This window comes from Papio anubis, chromosome 18, assembly GCF_008728515.1.
Source record: "Papio anubis isolate 15944 chromosome 18, Panubis1.0, whole genome shotgun sequence".
Classification (NCBI taxonomy): domain Eukaryota; kingdom Metazoa; phylum Chordata; class Mammalia; order Primates; family Cercopithecidae; genus Papio; species Papio anubis.
Window position 1 is genome coordinate 71,028,802 of NC_044993.1, and position 24,593 is coordinate 71,053,394.

The 24,593-nt window shown below is 54.3% G+C and overlaps 2 protein-coding genes across 15 annotated transcripts; one reads left to right on the plus strand and one right to left on the minus strand.

The window, feature by feature from the left end:
• Window positions 1–24,560, plus strand: BICDL2 (BICD family like cargo adaptor 2). 14 transcript variants are annotated; one of them, XM_031658547.1, is made up of 13 exons: window positions 1–574; window positions 7,839–7,910; window positions 12,956–13,074; window positions 15,181–15,476; window positions 16,861–17,172; window positions 21,222–21,437; window positions 21,535–21,651; window positions 21,753–21,899; window positions 22,602–22,796; window positions 22,912–23,061; window positions 23,515–23,645; window positions 23,877–23,997; window positions 24,072–24,560. In XM_031658547.1, the coding sequence occupies exons 3-13, from the start codon at window positions 12,960–12,962 to the stop codon at window positions 24,237–24,239; spliced, it is 1,968 nt and encodes a 655-aa protein (XP_031514407.1). In that variant the 5' UTR covers window positions 1–574; window positions 7,839–7,910; window positions 12,956–12,959; the 3' UTR covers window positions 24,240–24,560. The 14 variants fall into 14 exon arrangements, with proteins under 14 accessions (XP_031514407.1, XP_031514408.1, XP_031514413.1 ...); XM_031658548.1 differs by having other exon boundaries at window positions 1–449; XM_031658553.1 differs by lacking the exon at window positions 12,956–13,074 and having other exon boundaries at window positions 15,181–15,239; window positions 16,877–17,172.
• On the minus strand, window positions 15,527–16,297 carry LOC108583396 (putative uncharacterized protein FLJ46214). The gene has a single exon (XM_017953121.3). The coding sequence runs from the start codon at window positions 16,258–16,260 to the stop codon at window positions 15,619–15,621; it is 642 nt and encodes a 213-aa protein (XP_017808610.2). The 5' UTR covers window positions 16,261–16,297; the 3' UTR covers window positions 15,527–15,618.
• Window positions 24,561–24,593: the final 33 nt, after the last annotated feature.

Below are 24,593 nucleotides of genomic sequence, written 5' to 3' on the forward strand. Positions count from 1 at the left end.
CCGCTCCTGTGGGACTCCCCGGGGCAGGGTTCGCTTCTGCTTTCTTGAAGCAGCGCGGCCTGGGGGAGGGCGACCCGGGCCTCCGACTTAGCCAGCCCTCCCCATCCCTGTATCCCGCCCGGCTCCTTCCCCCCAGGACCGGTGCTGCGGGTTGTCTGAGAGCCGGGGGGATTTCCGGGCAGCAGGAGACTGGGAAGGAAGCCTCCTTCCCTACGGGGTCCCGGTCCGCCCTCTGCCCCGCCAGCTCCAGCTGTGCGCGGTTGCAGCTGCCAGAGGGCCGGATACTCAGTCCCCCAGCCCACGTGGGCTGCGCGCGGGACTCGACTTGGGCAAGCGGGGGTTTGGGCCCCTCTAGATCCCGGGAACAGGAGCTGCTCTGCGACTGCGCCCGTCTCCCCAGGTGCCGGACATTTAAATGCAGCAACCACTGCGCGGAAGCCGCAGCGCGGGTCAGTGCCGGGAGCCGGAGACCGGGGAGTGAGTGGGCGGCGGAGATCCGGGAAGCTGAGACCTGGGGGTCTGCGAGCCACCACCCCCTCCCGCGCCGAGAGCACCGGGCTAGGAGGCCGGACAGGTGGGGAAGGAACTGGAGGAAGCGGGCGGGAGGCTTCCTGGGGAGGGCGGGTGGGCGAGTGTGAGTTACTAACTGCTCAGTCCTGGAGCAGCTGAGGTGCACCCGCCGGGGCTGCTCACAAAATAAACAGCGAGCAGGATGCGGAGCTGGAGATGCAAAAGCAAACACTGCGATCCAGCGCCGGCTCGCAGGGGCCGCCAGAAAAAAACACCACGGACTGGGAGGCTCAACCAGAAGTTTACGTTCTCACAGTTCTGGAAGCTGGAAGGCCAAGATCAAGGTGCCTGCGGGGCTGGTTTCTCCTGAGGCCTCCTCCTGGGCGTGCAGATGGGCGTCCTCTTGCTGTTCCCGCAGACGGTCGTTCCCCTGTGCCTGCACACCTCAGAGGTCTCCACTTTTTTTTTTTTTTTTTTTTTTTGAGACTCGCTCTGTTGCCCAGGCTGGAGTGCAGTGGTGATTCAAGCCATTTTAACTTCCTGCCTCCTGGTTGACGCCATTGTCTTTCTGGGATCATGCCTGTCAGGTCTGTTACTTTTGCATAAGTTTAGCAGAGACTGTTTCACCTTACACAGGATGGTCTCGACCTCCTGACCTCAAGTGATTCCGCTTTCCTGGCTCAGTGCTGGGATTGCTGGGAGCCATCACCGCCATCGCACCCTTTGTGGGTGAAGTCATCTGTAGCTACGCTGTGTCTGCCTGTAATCCCAGCACTTTGGGAGGCCGAGATGGCGACGAAGCAGGCCAGGAGACCAGACCAACCTGGATGAACACCGGGCAGAAACCCCATCTCTACTAAAAATACAAAACTGTAGCCGGCTGCAGGTGGCGGGCGCCTGTGGTCCCAGCTACCGGGAGGTCAGAGGCAGGAGAACGGGAGCGGAACCTGGGCGGAGCTTGCAGTGAGTCGAGATATTCTATTCGGGCATCTTTTGTGCCTAGCAGGACAGAGCGCGCTGGAGACTCTGGCTTCTAACGGTACAAGGACCACCCTAAAAGCCATTCCCACAAGGGACCACCCTAAAGCCTCATTTTAACTTAATCACTTGACTAGCTCTATTCCAACTACTTATCACATTCTGAGGATGGTGCTCACATACAATTATTCTATGTGAGCTGCTTGTTTGTTTTGTTTTGTTTTGCTCTGTCTGTTGGTTTCTGAGCTGGAATCTCTTGCTCTGTCTCCCAGGCTGAGGAAGGGTGACTATTGAGCAGGCCTTGAACTTCAGTTCATAGTCCTCTGTTCCTCAGCCTCCTGGGTGAAGCTGGGGACTACTGCCCAAGCCACCATGGCCATTCTCAGAGATGGGGCCTCCCTAGAAAGCAGAATAGTTTTTGAACCTAGGCTCAACCAGTTCTCCTGCCTCAGGCTCCCAAAGTGCTAGGATTACAGGCGTGAGCCACCATCCCGGTTCAACATAGGAATGTTGACAGGGCACAATGTATTCCATAACAGATCCCATGTTTGTCATCAGATTGGCAAAATTTTAAAGTCTGACAATGCCAAGTATTGGCCAGGTGTGGCCCAGATGAAATTTGTGCTGTAGCCAGGTGTGTGGTGACTCACACCTATAATCCCAGCACTTTGGGAGGCCAAGGCAGGAGGATCCTTTAAGGCCTGGAATTTGAGGGAGACCCAGCCTGGGCGACATACTGAGACCCCATTTCTACCAAAAATGGAAAGAAATAAATTGATGCTCTGCAGGAGAGGCAGCATTTGTTCATATAGAAATAAAATAAATAAATAAAAAGAAATTCACTCTGCAGATAGAAGCATGTTTTGTGATTTGCCCTATGTCCCAAATTTGGTTCAGATTAGAGACCAATAAGGCCACAAGCACACCAAGAGAATAAGAAGAGTTTGATTACTCAACGATGAGGCTTTCTGGGAGAGCAGAGTGGGCTCCCAGGCAGCTCTGAAAGTGGTTTGAGAGAGCAAGGAAGGTTTTATTGTTGTTGTTGTTGTTTTTTTTTGTGTGTGTGTGTGTGTGTGTGGTTTTTTTTAATGGAGTCTCACTCTGTCGCCCAGGGTGGAGTGCAGTGGCACGATCCGGGCTCACTGCAACCTCCATCTCCCAGGTTCAAGTAATTCAAGGAGGGGCTTTTATTGTTGTTAGGGGATAAAGTGGGATGAAGGTCCCTTCCAACCAGTCAGGGCTTTCCTAATTTAAATTTCTCTGTAGTGCAAGGGAGAGAGCACCAGGGCCTTCGGATTAGCTTGCCTAGATGTGGGCACAAGGAGAAGAGAGGCAGGGGCTTTAAAGCTGCCAGCTGTAAAACATCAGAAAGGGAGTCGGATACTTTATTACCTAGTATAAATTAAAGCCTATGCGTTAGGCCAGGCATGCTGGCTCATGCCTGTAATCCCAGCACTTTGGGAGGCCAACACAGGCAGATCGCTTGGGCCCTGGTGTTCGAGACCAGCCTGGACAATATAGTGAGACCCTGTCTCTACAAAAAATACACAAATTAGCTGGGAATGGTGGTGCACACCTATAGTGCCAGCTACTTGGTAGGCTGAGGCAGGAGGATCAGCTGTGTCTGGGACATTGAGGCTGCAGTGAGCTGTTCCTGCACCACTGCGCTCCAGCTAAGTGACAGAGTGAGACCCTGTCTTAAAAATAAATAAGCTGGCCAGGCGCAGTGGCTCAGGCCTGTAATCCCAGCACTTTGGGAGGCCAAGGCGGGTGGATTACGAGGTCAGGAGATCAAGACCATCCTGGCCAACACGGTGAAACACCGTCTCTACTAAAAAAATAAAAAAATTAACTGGGCGTGGTGGCGGGCGCCTGTAGTCGCAGCTACTCGGGAGGCTGAGGCAGGAGAATGGCATGAACCTGGGAGGCGGAGCTTGCAGTGAGCTGAGACTGCGCCACTGCACTCCAGCCTGGGTGACAGAGAGAAACTCCATCTCAAAAAATAAATAAATAAAATAAAAATAAAACAATAAAATAAATAAGCCAGGCAAGGTGGCTCACGCCTGTAATCCCAGCACTCTGGGGGGCCGAGGTGGGTGGATCACTTGAGGCCAGGAGTTCCAGACCAGCCTGGCCAACGTGGCGAAACCCCATCTCTACTAAAAGTACAAAAAATTAGCCAGATGTGGTGGCACTCACCTGTAATCCCAGCTACTGGTGAGGCTGAGGCAGGAGAATCACTTGAACCCAGGAGGTGGAGGTTGCAGTGAGCCAAGATCACACCACTACACTCCAGCCTGGGCAACAGAGCACGACTCTATCTTGAAATAAATGAATAAATAAATAAAAATAGGCAGGCACAATGGCGTGTGCCTGTAGTCCCATCTACTTGAGAGGCTAGGGTGGGAGGATCGCTTGAGCCAGGGAGATGAAGGCTGCAATGAGCCATGATCATGCCACTGCATTCCAGCCTCAGTGACAGTGAAAGACCCTCTCTCAAGAAAATAATAATAAAATGTGAAGATAATACCAGTGCTTTGAAAACCAGCTTGGCCATACTGACTAGCGTCGAAGGGCCGGGCATCTGTGATCAGGATGGCTGCCATTCCTTTGCTGTTCCTCTCAGTAGAGGTGGAATCTCATCTTCTCTGCCTGAGCCTGGGCGGGCCTCAGTGCCTCCCTTGACCAGCAGAATGGTGTAGAAGTGATGGTTCTAGGACATCCAAGGTAGGTCTTAAGAAGCCTTACAGCTTCTACCAAAGCCTTCCGGAACCTCACATTAGAAGAAGTCGGCCATGATATAGGAAGTCTGGGACAGACCTGCTGTGAGGAGGTCCAGGCAGGCCACATGCAGAGGCTGTGTGGAGAGCGAAATGCTGCCGGGCCCTGCTGATCCAGCCATCCAGCCCAGGCACTCGACATGGGCATAAACAGCCCCAGCCACGTCTCCCTGCAACTTAATGAGATCATGGCAGCAAGAACTGCCCAACACAACTCAACCTGCTTGCAAAACTGAGAGAGAGAAAAGCCAATTGTCTTTTTATTTATTATTTATTTTAAGGCAGGGTCTCCCTCTGTCATCCAGGCTGGAGTACAGTGGCGCAATCACTGCTCACTGCAGCCTCCACCTCCTGGGCTCAAGTAATCCTCCATCTTAGCCCCCAAGTAGCTGAGACTATACACATGCACCACCATGCTCAGTTAATTTTTATAGAGTTGGGGTCTCATTGGCCAGGTGTGGTGGCTCACGCCTGTAATCCCAACACTTTGGGAGGCCAAGGTGGTCAGATCACAAGACCAAGAGATCGAGACCATCCTGGCCAACATGGTGAAACCCCGTCTCTACTAAAAAAAACGAAAAGTCCCAGCTACTTGGAAAGCTGAGGCAGGAGAATTGCTTGAACCCGGCAGGTGGAGGTTGCAGTGAGCTGAGATCGTGCCACTGCCCTCCAGCCTGGCTACAAAGTGAGATTCCGTATCAAAAAAGAGAGAGAGAGAGACGGGGTCTCACTATGTTGCCCGGGCTGGTCTTGAACTCCTGGGCTTAAGTGATTCTCCTGCCTCAGTCTCCCATAGTGCTGAGATTACAGGAAGGAGCCACTGCGCCTGGCCACAAACTGTTGTCATAAGCCTGTAAATTGTGGAGTAGTGATGCCACAAGAGATTACTGGAACTCTCACCCACTAATTTGACTTCTAGGTGGTGACAGAGTGAGAATTCCGCCGTGTGTCTATGCAGATCTATGTAAGGATGTTCTCTCATACTCCTATGAGAAATGGGAGTGGAGAAATAGTGGGAGTTTATTTTTATCATATTACGTTCTTTATGTTTGTTTGTTTCCTTTTATTTATTTATTATTTTTTCTTTGTGTTTTGGGGGGGTTATTTTTGTTTTCATCTTTTGTTTTGTTTTTTTCTAGGAGTTTGGAAATATCGGGATGGGCTACCATACAGTAAGCACAAACACAAGCTCAACCCAGATGCTGCCATCCCGATTACATCTCTGAAATAATTTTAGACGCAGCCTGTTTGTGCCCCAGGCTGGAGTGCAGTGGCCGGATCTCAGCTCACTGCAAGCTCCGGCCTGGAGCTTAGCTTATTCTTCCCGCTGCTCTCAGGCCTCCCTGCCAGGACTACAGGCTACGACTCACCTCGGCTAATTTCCTCTTGTATTTTAGGCCGAGATCGGCTCACTGGGTGAACAGGATGGTCCTCATCTCCCGGGATCCTGTGGATCCGCCCATCTCGCCTCCCCAAAGTGCTGGGATTACAGGCTTGATAGCCACTGCTACTGCCTAATTTCTTCTTTTTTCTTAGGACAGAGTCACGCTTGACACCCATGCTGGTCCGTCCAGTGGCGCACCAGCTCACTGTAGCCTCGACTCCTTGGCTCCTTATTGATACTCCTGCCTTGGCCTCCCAAAAGCATTGGGATGACAGGAACAAGGCACTGCACCTTGGTCTTGTGGAAACATTTTAGAAACAACTGGCCCAACTATTCAAACATGAAATTCTGAAAGACAGAAGAAGGCAAGGTGACTCACCCATCCCTACTAAAAATTAGCTGGCGTGGGTGGTGGGGCGCCCGCAACCACCTACTAGGGAGACTAAGGCAGGAGGAATTGTGTGAGCCCGGAGGCAGAGTTTGCAGTGAACCTGGTGATCGCGACCACTGCACTCCGCGCCCATGGCTAGAGCAAGACTCCGCCTCCAGAAAAAAAAAAGAAAGACTAAATAAAAAATGAGAAGCAAAGGCCGGTGCAGTGGCTCATGCCTGTAATCCTGTAGCACTTTGGGAGGCCAAGGCGGGCAGAGATCACGAGGTCAGGGAGAGATCAAGACCATCCTGGCTAACACACAGGAAACCCTGTCTCTACTAAAATGCACCAGCTGTGGTGGGCATCTGTAGTCCCAGCTATTCGGGAGACTGAGGTGAGAATGGCATGAACCCGGGAGGCGGGGCTTTCTGCAGTGAGCTGATATTGTGCCACTGCACTCCAGCCTGGCAACGGAGCAAGACTCCATCTCAGGCCGGGCCGTGGCTCAAGCCTGTAATCCCAGCACTTTGGGTGGGAGGCTGAGACGGGTGGGATCACGAGGTCAGGAGAGATCGAGACCATCCTGGGCTAATACGGGTGAAACCCCGCCTCTACCAAAAAATACAAAAAACTAGCCGGCTGCAGGTGGCGTGGCGCCAGTCCCAGCTACTCCTCGGGAGGCTGAGGCAGGAGAATGGCTAAACTTGGGAGCGGCGAGCTTGCAGTGAGCTGAGATCCGCCACTGCACTCCAGTCTGGGGCTTACAGAGCCAGACCCATCTCAAAAAAAAAAAAAAAAAAAAAAAAAAAAGACTCCATCTCAAAAAAAAAAAAAAAAGATGACTAAATGAAATATGTGACCTTGGATTGGATCCTGGATTTTTAATTGTTTTCTTTTTGAGACAGAGCCTCGCTCTGTCACCCAGGCTACAATGTGGTGATGCCATCTTGGCTTACTGCAGCCTCCGCCTCCCAGGTTCAAGCGATTCTCAACCTCCGGATTAGCAGGGGTTATGGGTGTATACCACCACGCCTGGCTAATTTTTGTTTGTTTGTTTGTTTGAGACGGAGTCTCGCTCTGTCGCCCAGGCTGGAGTGCCGTGGCGCGATCTGGGCTCACTGCAAGCTCCGCCTCCTGGGTTCACGCCATTCTCCTGCCTTAGACTCCCGAGTAGCTGGGACTACAGGCGCCCGCCACCACGCCCAGCTAATTTTTTGTATTTTTAGTAGAGACGGGGTTTCACTGTGTTAGCCAGGATGGTCTCGATCTCCTGACCTCGTGATCCACCCGCCTCGGCCTCCCAAAGTGCTGGGATTACAGGCGTGAGCCACTGCGCCTGGCCTAATTTTTGTATTTTTAATAGAGATGGGGTTTTACCATGTCGGTCAGGCTGGTCTTGAACTCCTGACCTCAGGTGATCCACCCACCTGGACCTCCCAAAGTGCTGGGATTATAGGCGTGAGCCACTGCACCTGGCCTGGATCCTGGATTTTTTAAAAAGTAATCTAAAAAGGGCATTCCTGGGAACATTGGAACGTGCGAACATGGGCTGTATATTAGATATGGTCATTGTATCTATTTTACCAGTGTTCACTTTTTTGAATGAGATAATGTTCGAGATTATGTAGGAGAACATCCTTATCCTAGGGAGATGCCAGCTGAAGTAGCCAATGGTTTAGCAAAATGTTTATGGGTGTGTGTAGTCTGAAAGGAACATAATGCAAAATCTAATAGAATATTCACCGTTGTAAGCCTACTTGGAGGCTATTCATTACACTATTCCTGCAACTTTTCTTTTCTTTTCTTTTTTTAGAGACAAGAGACAAGGTCTTGCTGGCTGGCGTGGTAGTTCATGCCTGTAATCCTAGCTCTTTGAGAGCCCGAGGTGGGTGGATTACATGAGGTCAGAAGTTCAAGACCAGCCTGGCAAACATGGTGAAACCGCATCTCTACTAAAAATACAAAAATTAGGCCGGTGCGGTGGCTCACACCTGTAATCTCAGCACTTTGGGAGGCCAAGGTGGGTGGATCACCTGAGGTCAGGAGTTTAAGACCAGCCTGGCCAAAATGGTGAAACCCCGTCTCTGCTAAAAATACAAAAATTAGCCAGACATGGTGGCGCATGCCTGTAATCCTAGCTACTTGGGAGGCTGATTCATGAGAATCGCTTGAACCCGGGAGGCAAAGGTTGCAGTGAGCTGAGATCACACCACTGCACTCCAGCCTGGGCAAAAGAGTGAGACTTTGTTTCAAAAATAACGATAATAATAATAAATACAAAAATTAGCCGGGCGTGGTGGCACGCATCTATAATCCCAGCTACTCAGGAGGCTGAGGCAGGAGAATCGCTTGAACCCAGGAGGTAGAGGTTGCAGTGAGCTGAGATCACACCATCATACTCCAGCCTGTGCAACAGAGAGAGACTCTGTCTCAAAAAAAAAAAAAAAAGAAAAAGAAACAGAGAGGGTCTTGCTGTCTTGCTCTGACTGGAGTGCAGTAACTATTCACAGGCTCCATCACAGCACACTGCATCCCCCACTGCTGGAGAGTTGGAAAGAAAAAAGGAAAAAAGAAAGCAGATTAGTGGTTGCCAGAGGCTGGGGTGGGGAAACAGATGGACTGCAAAGGGGCAAGGACAACTTTTTGGGGTGATTCATCATCATTGTGGTGGTAGTTTTGTTGCTGAATATATTTGTCAAAACTCGTCAACTGAAAGACATAAAATTGATAAATTTAATTATATGTAAAGTGTTCCTTGTAGTGGGTTAAATTGCATCCCCTAAGCTGGGCACAGTGGCTCACACCTGTAATCCTGGCACTTTGAGAAGCTAAGGCCGGTGAGTTACCTGAGCTCAGGAGTTCGAGACCAGCTTGGGCAATATGGTGAAACCCCATCTCTACTAAAATACAAATATTAGCCAGTCATGGCAGCGTGCACCTGTAATCCCAGCTACTCAGGAGGCTGAGGCAGGAGAATCGCTTGAACCTGGAAGGTGGAGGTTGCAGTGAGCCAAGATTGTGCCGCTGCACTCCAGCCTGGACAACAGAGTGAGACTCCGTCTCAAAAAAAGAAAAAAAAAATTGTGTCCCCCCTAAAAAAAGATATGTACAAGTCCTAACCCCAGGTCTGCAAGAATGTGGCCTTATTTGACAATAGAGTCTTGCCGAGTGCAGTGGCTCATGCCTGCAATCCCAGAACTTTGGGAGGCCAAGGCAGGCAGATCGCATGAGCTCAGGAGTTTGAGACTAGTCTGGCAAACATTGTGAAACTCCATCTCTACTAAAAATACAAAAATTAGCTGGGCATGGTGGCACGCACCTGTGGTCCCAGCTACTCAGGAGGCTGAGGCAGGAGAACTGCTTGAACCCGGGAAACAGAGGTTACTGTGAGCCGAGACCGCGCCACTGCTCTCCAGCCTGGGTGACAGAGCGAGACTTCATCTCAAAGAAAGAAAAGAAAAAAGAAAAATGGGTCTTTGCACACATAAGTTAAAAATCTCAAGATAAGATCATCCTAGATTTAGGGTGGGCCCTAAATTCAACAGCTGACATCTTTATAGAAGAGGGAAATTCAGAAGGAACCAATCCTCATTTCAGGCTTCTGGCCTCCAGAACTGTAATACAATAATTTTCTGTTGTGTAAGCCCAGTTTGTGTTTTTTCGGTTTGTTTGTTTCCTTTTATTGTTTGAGACAGGGTCTTGCTCTCTCATTCAGGCTGGAGTGTAGTGATGCAATCATGGCTCACTGCAGCCTCGACCTCCTGGGCTCAAGGGATCCTTCCACCTCAGCCTCCCAAGTAGCTGGGACCGCAGGCATGTGCCACTAATTATTATTTTTGTTTGTAGAGAGGGGGTCTTGCTCTGTTTCCCAAGCTGGTGGATATTTTGTTACATACATCAGCCCTAGGAAGCTAATACCTACCTCAATAAAGCTGATTTTTTTTTTTTTTTTTTTTTTGAGATAGGGTCTTGCTCTGTCACCTAGGCTGCAGTACAGTGGCACAATCTCAGCTCACTGCAGCCTCCATTTCCTAGACTCAAGTGATCCTCCTGCCTTAGCCCTGTGAGTAGCTGGGACTACAGGCACACGCCACTATGCCCTGCTAATTTTTATATTTGTTTGTAGAAATGGGGTTTTGCCATGTTGCCCAGGCTGGTCTGGAACTTCTGGCCTCAAGTTATCTGCCCACCACAGCCTCCCAAAGTGTTGGGATTACAGGTGTGAGCCACTGTGCCCAGCCAAAGCTAATTTTTTTTTTTTTTTGAGACAGAGTCTCGTTCTGTCGCCCAGGCTGAAATGCACTGGCTCATTCTCAGTAGACTGCAATGTCTGTCTGTCTCCCAGGTTCAAGGGATTCTCCTGACTCAGCCTCCGAGTAGCTGGGATTACAGGCGTCTGCCACCATGCCCAGCTAATTTTTTGTATTTTTATTAGAGAGGGAGTTTCACCATCTTGGCCAGGCTGGTCTTGGACTCCTGACCCCATGATCCACCCACCTCCTCAGCCTCCCAAAGTGCTGGGATTCCAGGCGTGAGCCACCATGCCTGCCCTGATTTTTTTTTTTTTTTAATAAGTGGGAGAAAACACTTGGAAACATAAGCATACATAAAAAAAAACGAACAAAAAACCAAGCTGCAGAACAATGAATTCTGTGTGAAATATTTTATATAAAGGTTTTTACTGTTCCAAACAATACTACCTACTGTTCATGGACTTAGCATATGTCATAAAAGCCTGGAGGCACCTGGATCTGGACCCAAGTTATTTCTACCAGGCTGCTTCTGGGGAAGGGCAAGGAGCAGAGTGGGGTCCTACTGGCCTCTGGATGCCCAGCATAGACTCCCAAGGCATTGTGAGATCTGAGAAAGCTTCCCCAGGGACGACCCCTCCTCAACTCCCAGCCAAGACTCAGAACCCCCCAGGGCTCAGCGGGTGGATGGAAAGGCGGGGAGGGCATTCCAAACTAAGCGCCTGGGAAGCTGGCTTGTTTGGGCTGGAGAGCAGGTGAGGCTGGGTGATCATCCTTCCCTTCTTTTTTTTTTTTTTGGAATGGAGTCTCGCTCTGTCACCCAGGCTGGAGTGCAGTGGTGCGATCTCGGTTCACTTCAACCTCTGCTGCCCGGGTTCAACTGATTCTCCTGCCTCAGCTTCCTGAGTAGCTGCAATTACAAGCGCGTGCCACCACGCCCAGCTAATTTTTATATTTTGTTTTGTTTTGTTTTTTGATTTTGTTTTTGTTTTGAGATGGAGTCTCGTTCTGTCTCCCAGGCTGGAGTGCAATGGCATGGTCTTGGCTCACTGCAACCTCCATCTCCTGGGTTCAAGCGATTCTCATGCCTCATCCTGCTGAGTAACTGGGACCACAGGCGCGTGCCACCACACACGGCTAATTTTTTATATTTTTAGTAGAGGCGGAGTTTCACCGTGTTAGCCAGGATGGTCTCGATCTCCTGACCTCATGATCCACCTGCCTCGGCCTCCCAAAGTGCTGGAATTATAGGCGTGAGCCATTGCGCCCTGCCAAATTTTGTATTTTTAGTAGAGATGGGGTTTTAGCATCTTGGCCAGGCTGGTCTTGAGCTCCTGACCTCGCGATCCACCCTCCTTGGTCTCCCAAAGTGCTGGGATTGCAGGCATGAACCACCGTGCCCGGCCAATCCCTCCCTTCTTAACCAGATATGTCCCAGCCTCCCTGGGCCTTCCCTGAGGTCACTGTGTCCCTCCTATTCATCTTTCTCCTGGGATCAGCAAGGAGCCTGGGGGTGAGGCGAGGGCTGAGGGCCCCTGTGTGCTGGGTGGCCAAGACTCTTAGGCCCAACAGGGAGATGGAGGCCAGGACTCCTGGGTCCAGAGGAGACTGAGGACCAGATTCAAATATACAAAGCCAGGCACACTGGCTCATGCCTCCAAGTCCATCACTTTGGGAGGCCAAGGCAGGAGGATTTCTTGAGGCCAGAAGTTGAGACCAGCTTAGGCAATATAGCAAGACCACATCTCTACAAAAAGTAAAAAGGTTAGCAGGGCATGGTGGCATCTGCCTGTAGTCCCAGTCACTCAGGAGGCTGAGGCAGGAGGATCGCTTGAGCCCAAGAGTTCAAGGCTGCTGTGAGCTATGATCATGCTACTGTACTTCAACCTGGGTGACAGAGTGAGACCCTGTCTCCGAAAAAAACAAAAACAACACAAATTTCCCAAGAGTGACTGAGGTTGAGAGCTAGGCAAGCTGGGATGAAGGCTGTGCTATGTACCCACAGACAAATGACTTCGCCTTTCTGAGCTGGCCTCCTCACCTGTGAATGGCATGACCTCATGGGGTTGCTCTGAGGATGAAATACATTGTGACATGCAGGTGAGTCATCTCTGGTGGCCATGCGGAGATCACCAGCAAGGACTAAGTGCTGGCACTTCACCCTCATTTAATCCTCACACCTGGCCAGGCACGGTGGCTCACACCTGTAATCCCAGCACTCTGGGAGGCGGAGGTGGGCATATCACCTGAGGTCAGTTGAAGACCGTCCTGGTCAACACAGTGAAACCCTGTCTCTACTAAAAATACAAAAATTAGCTGGGTGTGGTGGCGCACGCCTGTAATCCCAGCTACTTAGGTGGCTAAGGTGGGAGAATCGCTTGAACCCAGGAGGCAGAGGTTGCAGGGAGGCGAGATCTCACCACTGCACTCCAGCCAGGGGGACAGAGCGAGACTCCATCTCAAAAAAAATCCTCACATCCCTATAAGCTAGGAACTATCATCCTCATTTTACAGATGGGGAAACTGAGGGCTGCAGAGATTAATCAGCTGAAGGGCACAGGCACACACATCACATCTGGTATGTGGCCAACTGGCTCCTGGACTGAAGCCATGTGATGCCAGCACCCATGGGCCAAGCACCTTTGCTGTACTGTTTTATTGGTTCATTTCTGGTTTATAGGACTATGCTCCCTCCCATGGCCCAGGTGAACTATGAACCTTCTGGAAGTAGGGCTGTGATCACTTCATCCCGGGATGAGCTCAGTCTGGCTGGCAGGAGACGCTCAAGATGTGCTAAGTGTGGGTGTGAGTGGGGCCCAGGGTGACTGGCATTTGGAGGGGACACTGAGCTTATATTTCCAGAGGGTCACATAGCAGCACTCGGGGAGGCTGGGATGTCTTCAGCCCTCCAGAGGCTACCAGGCTGCTCCCACAGGTGCAGTGGGAGAAAGTGGCAGCCTTGCTGGGCAATGTGGGTCTAAGACAAATCAGCTCCCCTACTCTCTGCTGGCAGAAAACCCTGTCCCAGCCCCAGGACCCAGGAGTCCCAGTTCCTAAGTCATCCCTCCAAGGAGTCCTTGCTCCCCTTTTCCCACAAGCCAGGAGTCCCAGTGCCCACCCTCCTCCTATTTTTCTAGAACCCAGGTAAGTAGCCCCCAGTCCCCCAAGACTCAGGGGTCCTGACCCCCAGCCAGAGGTGCATGGACCCACCTGACACCGGCCAGCCACAGCTGATGTGCACGGCCCCTTCTACCTCCGAACTCAGTGAGGCCAGGTGAGTAGCTGAAGTCAGCCAAGGAGCGTGTATTGCATCATGGAAATTGGCAAATGCAACCAGCGAGGGCTTCTGTTTTAACCAGGGAGCCTGTTGTTAAATGCTTACCAGCACATCGCTGCTCCCAGCCTTCCATCTGACCTGCTCTCCAGGCCAGGAGCCCCTGTCACGAGGCCCAGGGAGCCCTGGAGTCTGGAGATAAATCGTGACAAGACAAGGCCATGGCTGGGGCATCACTGCTGCCCAAGCCACCCTGGGTCCCTAGTCCCAGACCTTCCCATCTCCACACCAAGGCCCCTGTCCCAGACAACAGCATGGTCCTCAGCTCTGCATAACTCAGGAACTGAGAGCACCAGGTCTGGAGCCATGCGGACTCGGGCATGGCTCTGGGCAAGTCACTTTCACTGCCTGTGCTACAGTGTCCTTGTCTGTGGCATGGGAATCAGTAAAGAGCATGACCCTAAAGCCACACTTGTGCTGTTCACCTTCAAGTTCTGACCGGGGACCCCAAACAAGGTGGAGGACCCCCCCCCCCCGCCCCCGAGCCTTAGCTTCCTCATCTGTAAGATGGGGATGACAACAGTTCCTCCTCATCAGGTCATCATGAAAGTCAACAGGCCGGGCGCGGTGGCTCAAGCCTGTAATCCCAGCACTTTGGGAGGCCGAGATGGGCGGATCACGAGGTCAGGAGATCGAGACCATCCTGGCTAACACGGTGAAACCCCGTCTCTACTAAAAATACAAAAAACTAGCCGGGCGAGGTGGCGGGCGCCTGTAGTCCCAGCTACTCGGGAGGCTGAGGCCGGAGAATGGCGTGAACCCAGGAGGCGGAGCTTGCAGTGAGCTGAGATCCGGCCACTGCACTCCAACCTGGGCGGCAGAGCCAGACTCCGCCTCAAAAAAAAAAAAAAAAAAAAAAGAAAGTCAACAAGTTGAGCCGGGGCGGTGGCTCACTCTGTAATCCCAGCACTTTGGGAGGCCCAGGTGGGTGGATCACAAGATCAGGAGTTTGAGACCAGCCTGGCCAACACGTTGAAACCCTGTTTCTACTAAAAATACAAAATTAGCTGGGCGTAGTGTTGCACACCTGTAGTCCCGGCTACTGGTCAGGCTGAGGCAGGAGAATCACTTGAACCCAGGAGAGGAGGCTGCTGTGAGCTGAGATGGCACCACTGTACTCCAGCCTGGGGAAGAAGAGTAAATTTCCATCTCAAAAAAAAAAAAAAAAAAAAAAAGGTCAACAAGTTATGCCTATAAAAGAGTTTACTTGGCCAGAAGCAGTGGCTCATGCCTGTAATCCCAGCACTTTGGGAGGCTGAAGCGGGAGGATTACTTGAATCCAGGAGTTTGAGACCAGCCTGGGCAACATAGTGAAACCCCACCCCTACAAAAAGTACAAAAATTAGCCGGGCATGGTGGCATGTACCTGTAGTCCCAGTTACTGGAGAGGCTGTGGTGGGAAGATCACTTGACCATGGGAGGACGAGGTTGCGGTGATGGTGCCACTGCACTCCAGCCTGGGTGACAGAGCAAGATCCCATCTCTAAAAACTAAAAAAGTTTAGTTAGCCGGGTGCTTAAGATGTCAGATTCAATGTTGTTGTCATTGCTAATGAGTTCCTACCCCCACAGGGCAAGGCAGTCCTGATGGCAAAGAAGCAGCGGCTACCTCAATGTGGGATCTGCACACAGTAGGTGCTCAGTTAACTGGCCGGGCCATTTGCAACCACAGCAGGATGGGCCAGTGCCCCCCACCCAGGTGGAAGCGACTCTCCCTCGACCCCGCCCGGCCATTCAGGCAGCTAGGGAGCGCCCCGGCCTCTCCCGCGGCCCCGCCCCTTCACCTGTGTGGGCCGCACACCTGGAGCCGCCTCCGGAAGAGGGGACCGGAGACCGCGGGAACCTCGGAGGGAGCCCGGCGGCTTCGGGTGAGAGTCTGGGGGACGCCGAGGGCCGGGCCCCTCGAGTTGGGGAAGGACTTGTCCGGCCGCGTCGGCAGAGAAGGTTGGAGAACCAGGGCGGGGGCAGGGGAACCGAGATCGCCGGGGAACCGGGGGCGCCGGCAGGAACTCAGCCGTCGGGGGTGAGCCCAGCCCCTTCTCCGGGCTTCCGACACCTGGGGCCAGGGGTCGGGGGGCTGGAGGCCCCAACACCTGGGCAGCTAAATGCGGAAGGGTAAGGGGAGAGGTTTCCATGTCCGGGTCTCTTGGGTGGAGGGGGTGGGGGGAGCGGGGCCAGCGAGGGCCAAGTCAGGGAGATTCTCGGGAGCGGCCTAGGGGCGGCTGGGCTAGGACCACGGTGACACTCAGGTCCTGCGAGCAGGACTGCACATGGACATCGGGCGAGAGGAGGAGGGGGAGCACAGGTGTGTGCACCTTGTGGGTGGAGACCGCCCTGAGGGCTGGGGCTGGTAAGCCCGGTGCGTCGGGCCCTCTGACCTGAGCCCCTGAACCCCAACCCCTGAGCAACCTTAGGGGAGCGCGGGGCTCCCGTCCCCAGGGGCGGGCCAGGAAGTAAACAGAAACTCCGAGCCGCGCTGCAGTCGGGCGGCCGGCACAACCTGTTACCTCGCCCTGTCCTGGGCCCTACGCCAGGGCCCTGGGAAACTGGGGGGTTGAGGGTCAGGACTCCTGAGTCCGGAGGGGTGGGGACATGAATGCCTGAGTCCTGTGGAAAGTGGGGACTGAGGTGGGAATCCTTGGTGAGGGACATTGGAGGTGGGGACCTCTGAGTCTGGAGGGTGGAGTCAAAGCACCTGCTCAGGAGGTAACAGGAGAATGAGTGCCAGAGAGCTGGGAGGTCAGCAGCCGGGATCCGGGCTTCTAGTAGGGAAGGGAGCTAGATTCCTGGGGGCGAAGACACCTCAGTTCCCAAGTCTTAGGGTCCTGCATTCCTGGGAGGAGAAGGGGCTGGGCTCAACGCCAACTGCTGAGTCCCTGAGAACCTGGGTTCTGGGAACTGTCTCAGATGGCAAGGGGCTAGGAGCCAAACTGCTGGGTTCTGGGAAGAGAGGGGACAGGGAGCGGAGGTGGCCTGTGGCCCTGGAGCACTGGAATGAACTTTCCTGGGGACAGAGATTGTCTAGCAGAGGCCAAAGGCTGGGCAGGTCATTTCCTTCTCCTTGCTGCCTCAGTTTACCCCAGGGACATTAACGGAACTGGGTGGCCAAAACACAGGTCATTAACCCTTCGTGGCTCAGGAAGCCCTGGCTGCAGGACCTGGCAGGCTGGCAGCAGGTGGAGAATTCCTGGCGGGCCAGGTGTTGGGCGGAGGGTGAGCCCCTGTCAGACTGCAGAGTAGAGTGTCCTGCAGTCACCTGTCCCCGCAGATGCTGCAGGTGACATGAATTCTCCAGATGGGCCCAGCTTCCCGTCGGGGCTGCTCTCGGGGAGCGCCTCTCCCAGCGGCGACGAGGGCTTCTTCCCCTTTGTGCTGGAGCGGAGGGACTCATTCCTGGGAGGGGGCCCAGGGCCTGAGGAGCCCGAGGACCTAGCCTTGCAGCTGCAGCAGAAGGAGAAAGACCTGCTATTGGCGGCGGAGCTCGGCAAGATGCTTCTGGAGCGAAATGAGGAGCTGCGGCGGCAGCTGGAGACGCTGAATGCCCAGCACTTGGAGCGTGAGGAAGTGAGCTAGCACTGGACTGGGTGGGTGGCCGGGTGGGCAGAGGAGGATGGGTGGGCCTGGAGAAGACAAGGGAAGGGAGTCAGGCAAAGGACGGAGAGAGGAGCCGGGGAGGACAGCGGGGCAGGGGGAGGACATTGGAACAGATCAGAGCTGGGCCCAGTCCCCCTGGCAGTGTTGCCTAGTGGTAAATAACAGGAACTCTGGGTGCCGGGCACAGTACCTCACAACTGTAATCCCAGCACTTTGGGAGGCCAAGGCAGGAAGATCACTAGCCCAGTGTTCAAGATCAGCCTGGGCAACATAGCGAGACTCTGTCTCTACAAAAAATAAGAAAATTAGCTGGATGTGGTGGTGGCACCTGTAGTCTCAGCTACTCAGGAGGCCGAGGCAGGGAGATCACTTGATCCCAGGAATTTTAGAGTTTGAGGCTGCAGTAAGCTATGATCCACTGCACTACAGCTTGGATGACAGAGTAAGATCCTGAAAAAAAAAAAAAGAAGGAAGGAAGGAAGGAAGGGAGAAAGGGAGAAAGGGAGAAAGAAAAAAGAAAAGAAAAGAAAGAAAAAAAAGAAAGGAAGGGAAGAGAAGGGAAAGGAAAAAAGGCGTGAATTCTCAGGCCAGGCATGGTGGCTCACACCTGTAATCCCAGCACTTTGGGAGGCTGAGGTGGCTGGATCACTTGAGGTCAGGAGTTCGAGACCAGCCTGGCCAACATGGTGAAACCCCATCTCTACTAAAAATACAAAAAAAAATTAGCCAGGCATGATGGGGTGTACCTGTAGTCCCGGCTACTTGGGAGACTGAGGCAGGAGAATCACTTGAACCTGGGAGGCAGAGGTCGCTATGAGCCAAGATCATGCCACTGCTCTCCAGCCTGGGTAACAGAGTGAGACTCCATCTCAAAAAAAATAAAAAATAAATAAAAAATAAAAAACTGGGTTCAGACCCTTGTCCAGCTGTGTGACCCTGGGTCAGCTGCTGGCCCTCTCTGGATCTTGTGTCTAGCTCCTCAGCAGTATCACAGAACACCAGGCAACAGTCATGGGTGTCTACACCCTGCCTGGCACTGGGCTGAGTGCTTTCCATGACTCTCCATTGATTCTTGCCCAGCCCAATGAGGCAGGAATAGTTCCCTCTACCCAGGTTCTATTTTTGGCCAAATTCTTGCTCTGGGGCTCACATCTGGTCTCCTGAACACCCTCCTTCATCTGCTGCGCTGGCCCCAACCACTCCCCTGAGCCTGACCTGGGTAGCTAACCCTCTCCACCAGGCCACCTAGTGGGCATCTCAACACAAGTGGCACTTGATTCCACACACTTGATTCCATGCCCACATCACCTGCTGTCCCCATCCTTGCCTTCCCACTTGAGGACCAGGGCCTGTGCACCTCCTTGGCCTTTTTTTTTTTTTTTTTTTTTTTTTTGGCGAGACACGGGCTCCCTCTGTCATCCAGGCTGTAGTGCAGTGGTGCAATCATAGCTCACTGGAACCTCAACCTCATGAGCTCAAGCAATCCTCCCATCTCAGCCTCCTGAGTAGTTGGGACTACAGGCACACATGCACCACCATACCTGGCTAATTTTTGCATTTGTTGTAGAGATGGGATCTCACCATGTTGCCCAGGCTGGTCTCAAACTCCCGGGCTCAACCAAACCACCTGCCTCAGCCTCCCAAAGTGTTGGGATTACAGGTGTGAGTCAATGCGCTCAAACTTTCTTGAATGTACAAATTCCCCCCAATATCCACAAGTCCTTTTGATTCTTCTAGACTAGACTCCAGCCACCCACTTGTTGGCTCTGCAGCCTCCAAGCTGATCACAGATCACAGCCTCCATCACCTCTGCCCCAGACACTCCAGCCACCTGCTCCTGAGTCCCCAGCTTCCGCTCTTTTATTATTATTATTTTTTAGATGGAGTCTCACTCTGTTGCCCGGGCTGGAGTGCAGTGGTGCGATCTCAGCTCACTGCAACCTCTGCTTCCTGGGTTCAAGTGATTCTTTCACCTCAGCCTCCCGAGTAGCTGGGATTACAGGTGTGTGCCACCAAGCCCAGATAATTTTCGTATTTTTAGTAGAGACGGGTTTTTACCATGTTGGCCAGGCTGGTCTCGACTTCCTGACCTCAGCTGATCCACTTGCCTCAACCTCCAAAAGTGCTGGGATTATAGGTATGAGCCACTGCGCCCAGCCCCCAGCTTCCACCTTTGACCCCTGGAGCCCATTCTCTAAGGGACAGCCCGGAATTTTCAAAAGCTGCAAATCACATCATTTCACTCCTCAACCAGAATCTCCCCCTCACACTTAGAATGAAACCGAAACTCTTCCCCAGAGCCTAAAAGTCCCGGCAAGCTGGGCTCCTCCCTGACCTCACCACAGCAACACCACCCCTTTCTCCCTTCCTCCAAGAAGGGCAGCCGATCCACCCTCTCCCCGACAATGAGGGCTCTTTTCAGTTCCTCTAAGAACTCACGCTTGTTCCCTCAGGAACTTTGCACTTGCTGTCCCTTAATGCCTAGCCTTCTTTCTGGTGGCTCTTCTTGTCCTGCAGAAGTCAACTCAAACACGACATCCTCCTTGAAGGACCCTCCACCCCCACCCCACTCCTTACTCTCCATCACTTCCTGCGTCTCTTTGCAGCCCTTACTGTCCCCCTGAAATTACCTGGCTCCGGCATGTGTCCATGCCCTCTGGACTCTAAGCTACTTGAAGCAGTGAACTTGGTGGTCTCATGTGCCGCTGACAGCAGACCCCAGAACAAGCGGAGCTCAGGAAATATGGGAGGATTGATAGTAGTGTGGGTGAATGGACTTAGAGATATTGTGTCCAGGCCACAAGGCATCAGCAGAGCCGAATATCAGCCAGGACAATGTGACCTTGAACCTGACAGCTTAATCCTGAAGCTGTATTGTCCCTACAGGATTTGGTTAAAAGTTCTGCTGCCTGAGTTGGCATCCCTGCTTTGTGAAGTTATTGTGTGGGCATGGTGGCTCACGCCTGTAATCCCAGCACTTTGGGAGGCCCAGGAGGGTGGATTGTTTGAGACCAGGAGTTCAAGACCAGCCTGGCCAACGTGGTGAAACCCCATCCCTACTAAGAAAACAAAAAAAATTTGCCAGGCAAGGTGGTGCACACCTGTAATCTTAGCTACTTGGGAGGCTGAGGCAGGAGGATCTCTTGAACTTGGGAGGCGGACATTGCCATGGGCCGAGATTGTTCCACTGCACTCCAGCCTGGGCAAAAGAGTGAAGATCTGTCTCAACAAAATAATAATAAATAATAAAAACAAAAATAAATGACTGTGTGTCCTTAGGCAAGGCACTTAGCAACTATGAGCTTCAGTTTCATCTAAACCCAGGACGTTAGTGATTCTCCCTCTAGTGGATGAAATGAAGTAATGCAGATAAACCCCTAATGCAGGGTACCTGCCAGTCACTGCAGTAGCTGTGGCAATTGTCACCTTCGTCCAAGCCCATCCCGCTTTGAGGGCCTAGAGAGAGTGGGCCAGAGGTTAACCCCCGACTCATCTGCTTCCCCACGCTGGGCATCTGGGGGTGCCAGGGCGTTCCCCCGCTGGTCAGACAGGTTTTGGGGCTGGGGCGAGGCTGACCAGGGTTAATTAGAGGGAACTGGCTAGGAGGAGCTGGGGAGGGGGCTGGGCAGAGTCCAGGCCTCCAGAGCCCCTGGGACACAGCAGGTGTGTTCCGCCATGGGCCGGGGCTTGAACTCTGCCAGACTCAGGCGCCAAAAACGGCGCTTGCGACCTCGGGTCCAGAAGCCCAGGCAACATCTGGAGGTGAGTGGTCATCAGAGAGCCCCATCCCCACCCTTGCCCTGGGCCCACGCGTCCTGTCTGCCCGGAACCTTCCCTCTAAATCCCTGGGTCTTGCTCATTGTTCCCCCCTCATTCTCCCTTGCTTTTGTGTCTATCTTGGACACAAGGCCCCCTTAGGCTTTCTCCCTAGGTGTCTGTCCCTCCATCCCCATCTCTCTGTGCCTGTCCAGTCTCATCGGTGCCTCTCTGCCTCTGTCCCTCTGCCCTGGCCCCTACAGCAGCTCCAGCAGGAGAACCATGAGCTCCGGCGAGGCCTGGCAGCCCGAGGAGCCGAGTGGGAGGCCAGGGCCGTGGAGCTGGAGGGGGACGTGGAGGCCCTGCGGGCCCAGCTCGGGGAGCAGCGCTCGGAGCAGCAAGACAGTGGGCGAGAACGGGCACGGGCCCTCAGCGAGCTCAGCGAGCAGAACCTGCGGCTCAGCCAGCAGCTGGCTCAGGTGGACAAGGTGGAGGAGGACGCCTTGGTCCCCAGTGGGGAGTGGGTGCATTGGGCATGGTGCTGAGGCTCCTCTGCCCCCCTTTCCACCTCCTCAGGCCTCCCAGACTGAGCAGGAACTTCAGAGGGAACTGGACACCCTTCGGGGACAGTGCCAAGCTCAGGCACTGGCTGGGGCAGAGCTGAGGACGCGGCTGGAGAGTCTGCAGGGGGAAGTGAGTTTCAGCTGGGGCTGGGGGATTGTCTGAGACAAAAAAGCCGGGCCGGGGGCTGGGAGGGGGCTGCCCCCCTCCCCAGCTCTCAGGCGTTTCCCCAGAACCAGATGCTGCAGAGCCGCCGGCAGGACCTGGAGGCCCAGATCCGAGGTCTGCGTGAGGAGGTGGAGAAGGGCCAGGGCCGACTGCAGACCACCCACGAGGAGTTGCTGCTGCTGAGGCGGGAGAGGCGGGAGCACAACCTGGAGGTGACCTGCAGGGCTAGGGGATACAACTGCCTGGACCCTTAGCAATGGCTTCAGGGTTTTCTGGGAGATGAGGCCAGAGCTGGATCACTGGGAGGTCCAGAGGCTGGCCCACAAGAGCATGGGCATTAGCCCATGGGCAAGTGGGAGCCACGGAAGGCTGTTAAGCAGGGGAGGCATGCTCTTAGAATACATCAGAGCCTGGCAGCTGAAAGGGCAGGGAAGGGGCTGATGCCAGAGCTCAGGCCAGGAATGACAGCCCCTAGACCATGGCTGGGCAATGGAGATGGAGAAAAAGAAATGAAAAGAGGACGCGGGGTCTGATGTTAGAGATCAAAGGAGTCTGCACTTTGGGGTCAGCTTGCCTGCCTTCACATCCCAGTGCCCCTTTTTGCTACTGTGGGACAAGCAGCCTCAGTAGCACCGATAAATGCTGCATGAAACAATTAGTGAATGAGGAGGTAGACTGGGCAGGGGAGGGAATAGGGCTCTTCGAGGTGGGGCCCTGCTTTATAGGCGAGGAAATTGTGTGTCTGCTGAGGGAGGTGCATGGCCCAAGGCGCCCAGCGATCCAGGAACGGGAACAGCCTGGGCCGATGGGGTGCGGGGCCCTCCACGGCGCCCCCGCGTGGACCTGCCGCGGGATGCCGGCGCTGGGTGCGTCCCGCTGACCACCTGCGCTTCCGTCTGCGGGACCGTCCACAGCTGGAACGCGCACGGTCCGAGGCCGGGGAGGCGCTGAGCGCGCTGCGGAGGCTGCAGCGGCGCATCTCCGAACTGGAGGAGGAGTCACGCCTCCAGGACGCCGACGTGTCGGGTGCCTCGTTGCAGTCAGAACTGGCCCACAGCCTCGAGGACGGTGACCAGGGCCAGAGCGCCGAAGCACGCGGAGACACCCCGGTGAGCTCGTGGGCCCTCAGCCCCCTTACCTGTGCCATCGAGAGGGTCGCAGGCTCTGCCTTTCCTCCTTTCCCTAATAGACTCCACACCACTAACCCATTTCTTTGGCCCACAAACCACCCGGTCCCCAAAGACCCGAGAGGCATCCAGTCCCCAGCCTTCACCTCCGGAAGAGAGCTTAGAGCCCCCCAAGAAGCGAACATCCCTCAGCCCAGCGGAGATACTGGAGGAGAAGGAGGCAGAAGTGGCCAAGCTGCAAGATGAGGTGGGGGAGAGGGCACTGTGCTGGATGCAGGGCCCCTCTAGCTGTCAGTTTCTGTCTCCCATGTCCACTTCCCAGCCTTTGCCCACTAAGCTCCCTATACCTGGATCGGTCTTCATCTCAACAAACTTACTTCAAGAGCCAGCCTGCATGCCACCTCCTCCAGGAAGACTTCCTAGACAGCACCTCCCCGCTTAGTTCCACTTCCAATGCTTCTCCCTGCATCCCTCCTGCAGGGTTATACCACTCCCACTAGCCCTGCTCCACCCCACCCTGCACCAGCCTGAGGGTCTCAGAGGGCTCATCTTGGAGTCTCCAGCACAGGGCTACAGCTGCCTGGGGTGTCTGTCGCAGGCAGAGGAGGGCTGGGGAAAGCCAGAGTCGGGGCTGCTGGGAGAAGCAGGGACTGAAAGGCCCATTGGCTCATCTGCCGCACGGCCCCTCCTCTGCTCACAGATCTCGCTGCAGCAGGCAGAGCTGCAGTCCCTGCGGGAAGAGCTGCAGAGGCAGAAGGAGCTGCGGGCGCAGGAAGACCCTGGGGAGGCCCTGCACAGTGCCCTCTCAGACCGGGACGAGGCCGTGAACAAGTAAGCCTCAAGCCATCCACCACCACCCCAGCGCCCTCTGGGCCCTCCTGGGCTCCTGATTCCTCTTCTGATACGGGTTATAATGATCCCCACTCCCACCCAGGGGCCCACTGACCTCCTTGATCTAGGTGTTGGCAGCCCTCCTCCCGTTCGGGTCCAGAATTCCCCCGCCACCCCGGCTCCCTGAAGCCCTAGCGCCCTCAAACGCGTCGTCCGCCCCTCCCCGCCTAGGGCCCTGGAGCTGTCCCTGGAGCTCAACCGCGTCTCGCTGGAGCGAGACTCCCTGTCCCGGGAGCTGCTGCGCGCCATCCGCCAGAAGGTGGCGCTCACGCAGGAGCTGGAGGCCTGGCAGGTGAGGGGCCGGGTCCGTGTGCGGAGGAGGGCAGGGGGCGGGACCGGTGCTGAGCCGACCACGGCCTCCCGCAGGACGACATGCAGGTGGTGATCGGGCAGCAGCTGCGCTCACAGCGCCAGAAGGAACTGAACGCCGCCGCGTCGTCGTCGACCCCGCGCCGTGCCGCGCCCCGCTTCTCTCTGCGCCTGGGCCCCGGGACCGCCGGTGGCTTTCTCAGCAACCTCTTCCGAAGGACCTGACGGCTGGGCCCAGGGGCTGCCCTTGCCCGCTTAGGGGCTCACTTTCCTCTTCTGGCCAATTAAGCGACAGGGCCTGGATTGTCTTCCAAAAGGAGCTGATGCCCTCCCCACCCCAGGATGCTGGACAAGGGCTCATCGGGAGCAGGGGCTCATCTGGAGCAGGGGCCAGCTTTGTGGGGCAGGAGCCCCTGGTGGGTGGCAGGGGCAGGTGAACAGAGCTATTTTCCGAATCAATATAGGTCTATCTTTTCTAGGGCAGGGATGGGGCTGGGTATTTATGTATCAAGATGGGACAGAGTAATATATAAATCACTCCACCGATTTGGCCTCCATTCGTGGAAAGAAAGAGCACAG

Bases quoted from the DNA above. Each gene is read 5' to 3' on its own strand.
- BICDL2 (XM_031658545.1), top strand. From the start codon at position 12,891: ATGCCAGCACCCATGGGCCAAGCACCTTTGCTGTACTGTTTTATTGGT. The intron at 21,652-21,752 runs GTGAGTTTCAGC...GCGTTTCCCCAG, and splicing joins TGGAGAGTCTGCAGGGGGAA to AACCAGATGCTGCAGAGCCG. The intron at 22,797-22,911 runs GTGAGCTCGTGG...TTTGGCCCACAA, and splicing joins AAGCACGCGGAGACACCCCG to ACCACCCGGTCCCCAAAGAC.
- LOC108583396 (XM_017953121.3), bottom strand. From the start codon at position 16,260: ATGTCCCTCACCAAGGATTCCCACCTCAGTCCCCACTTTCCACAGGAC.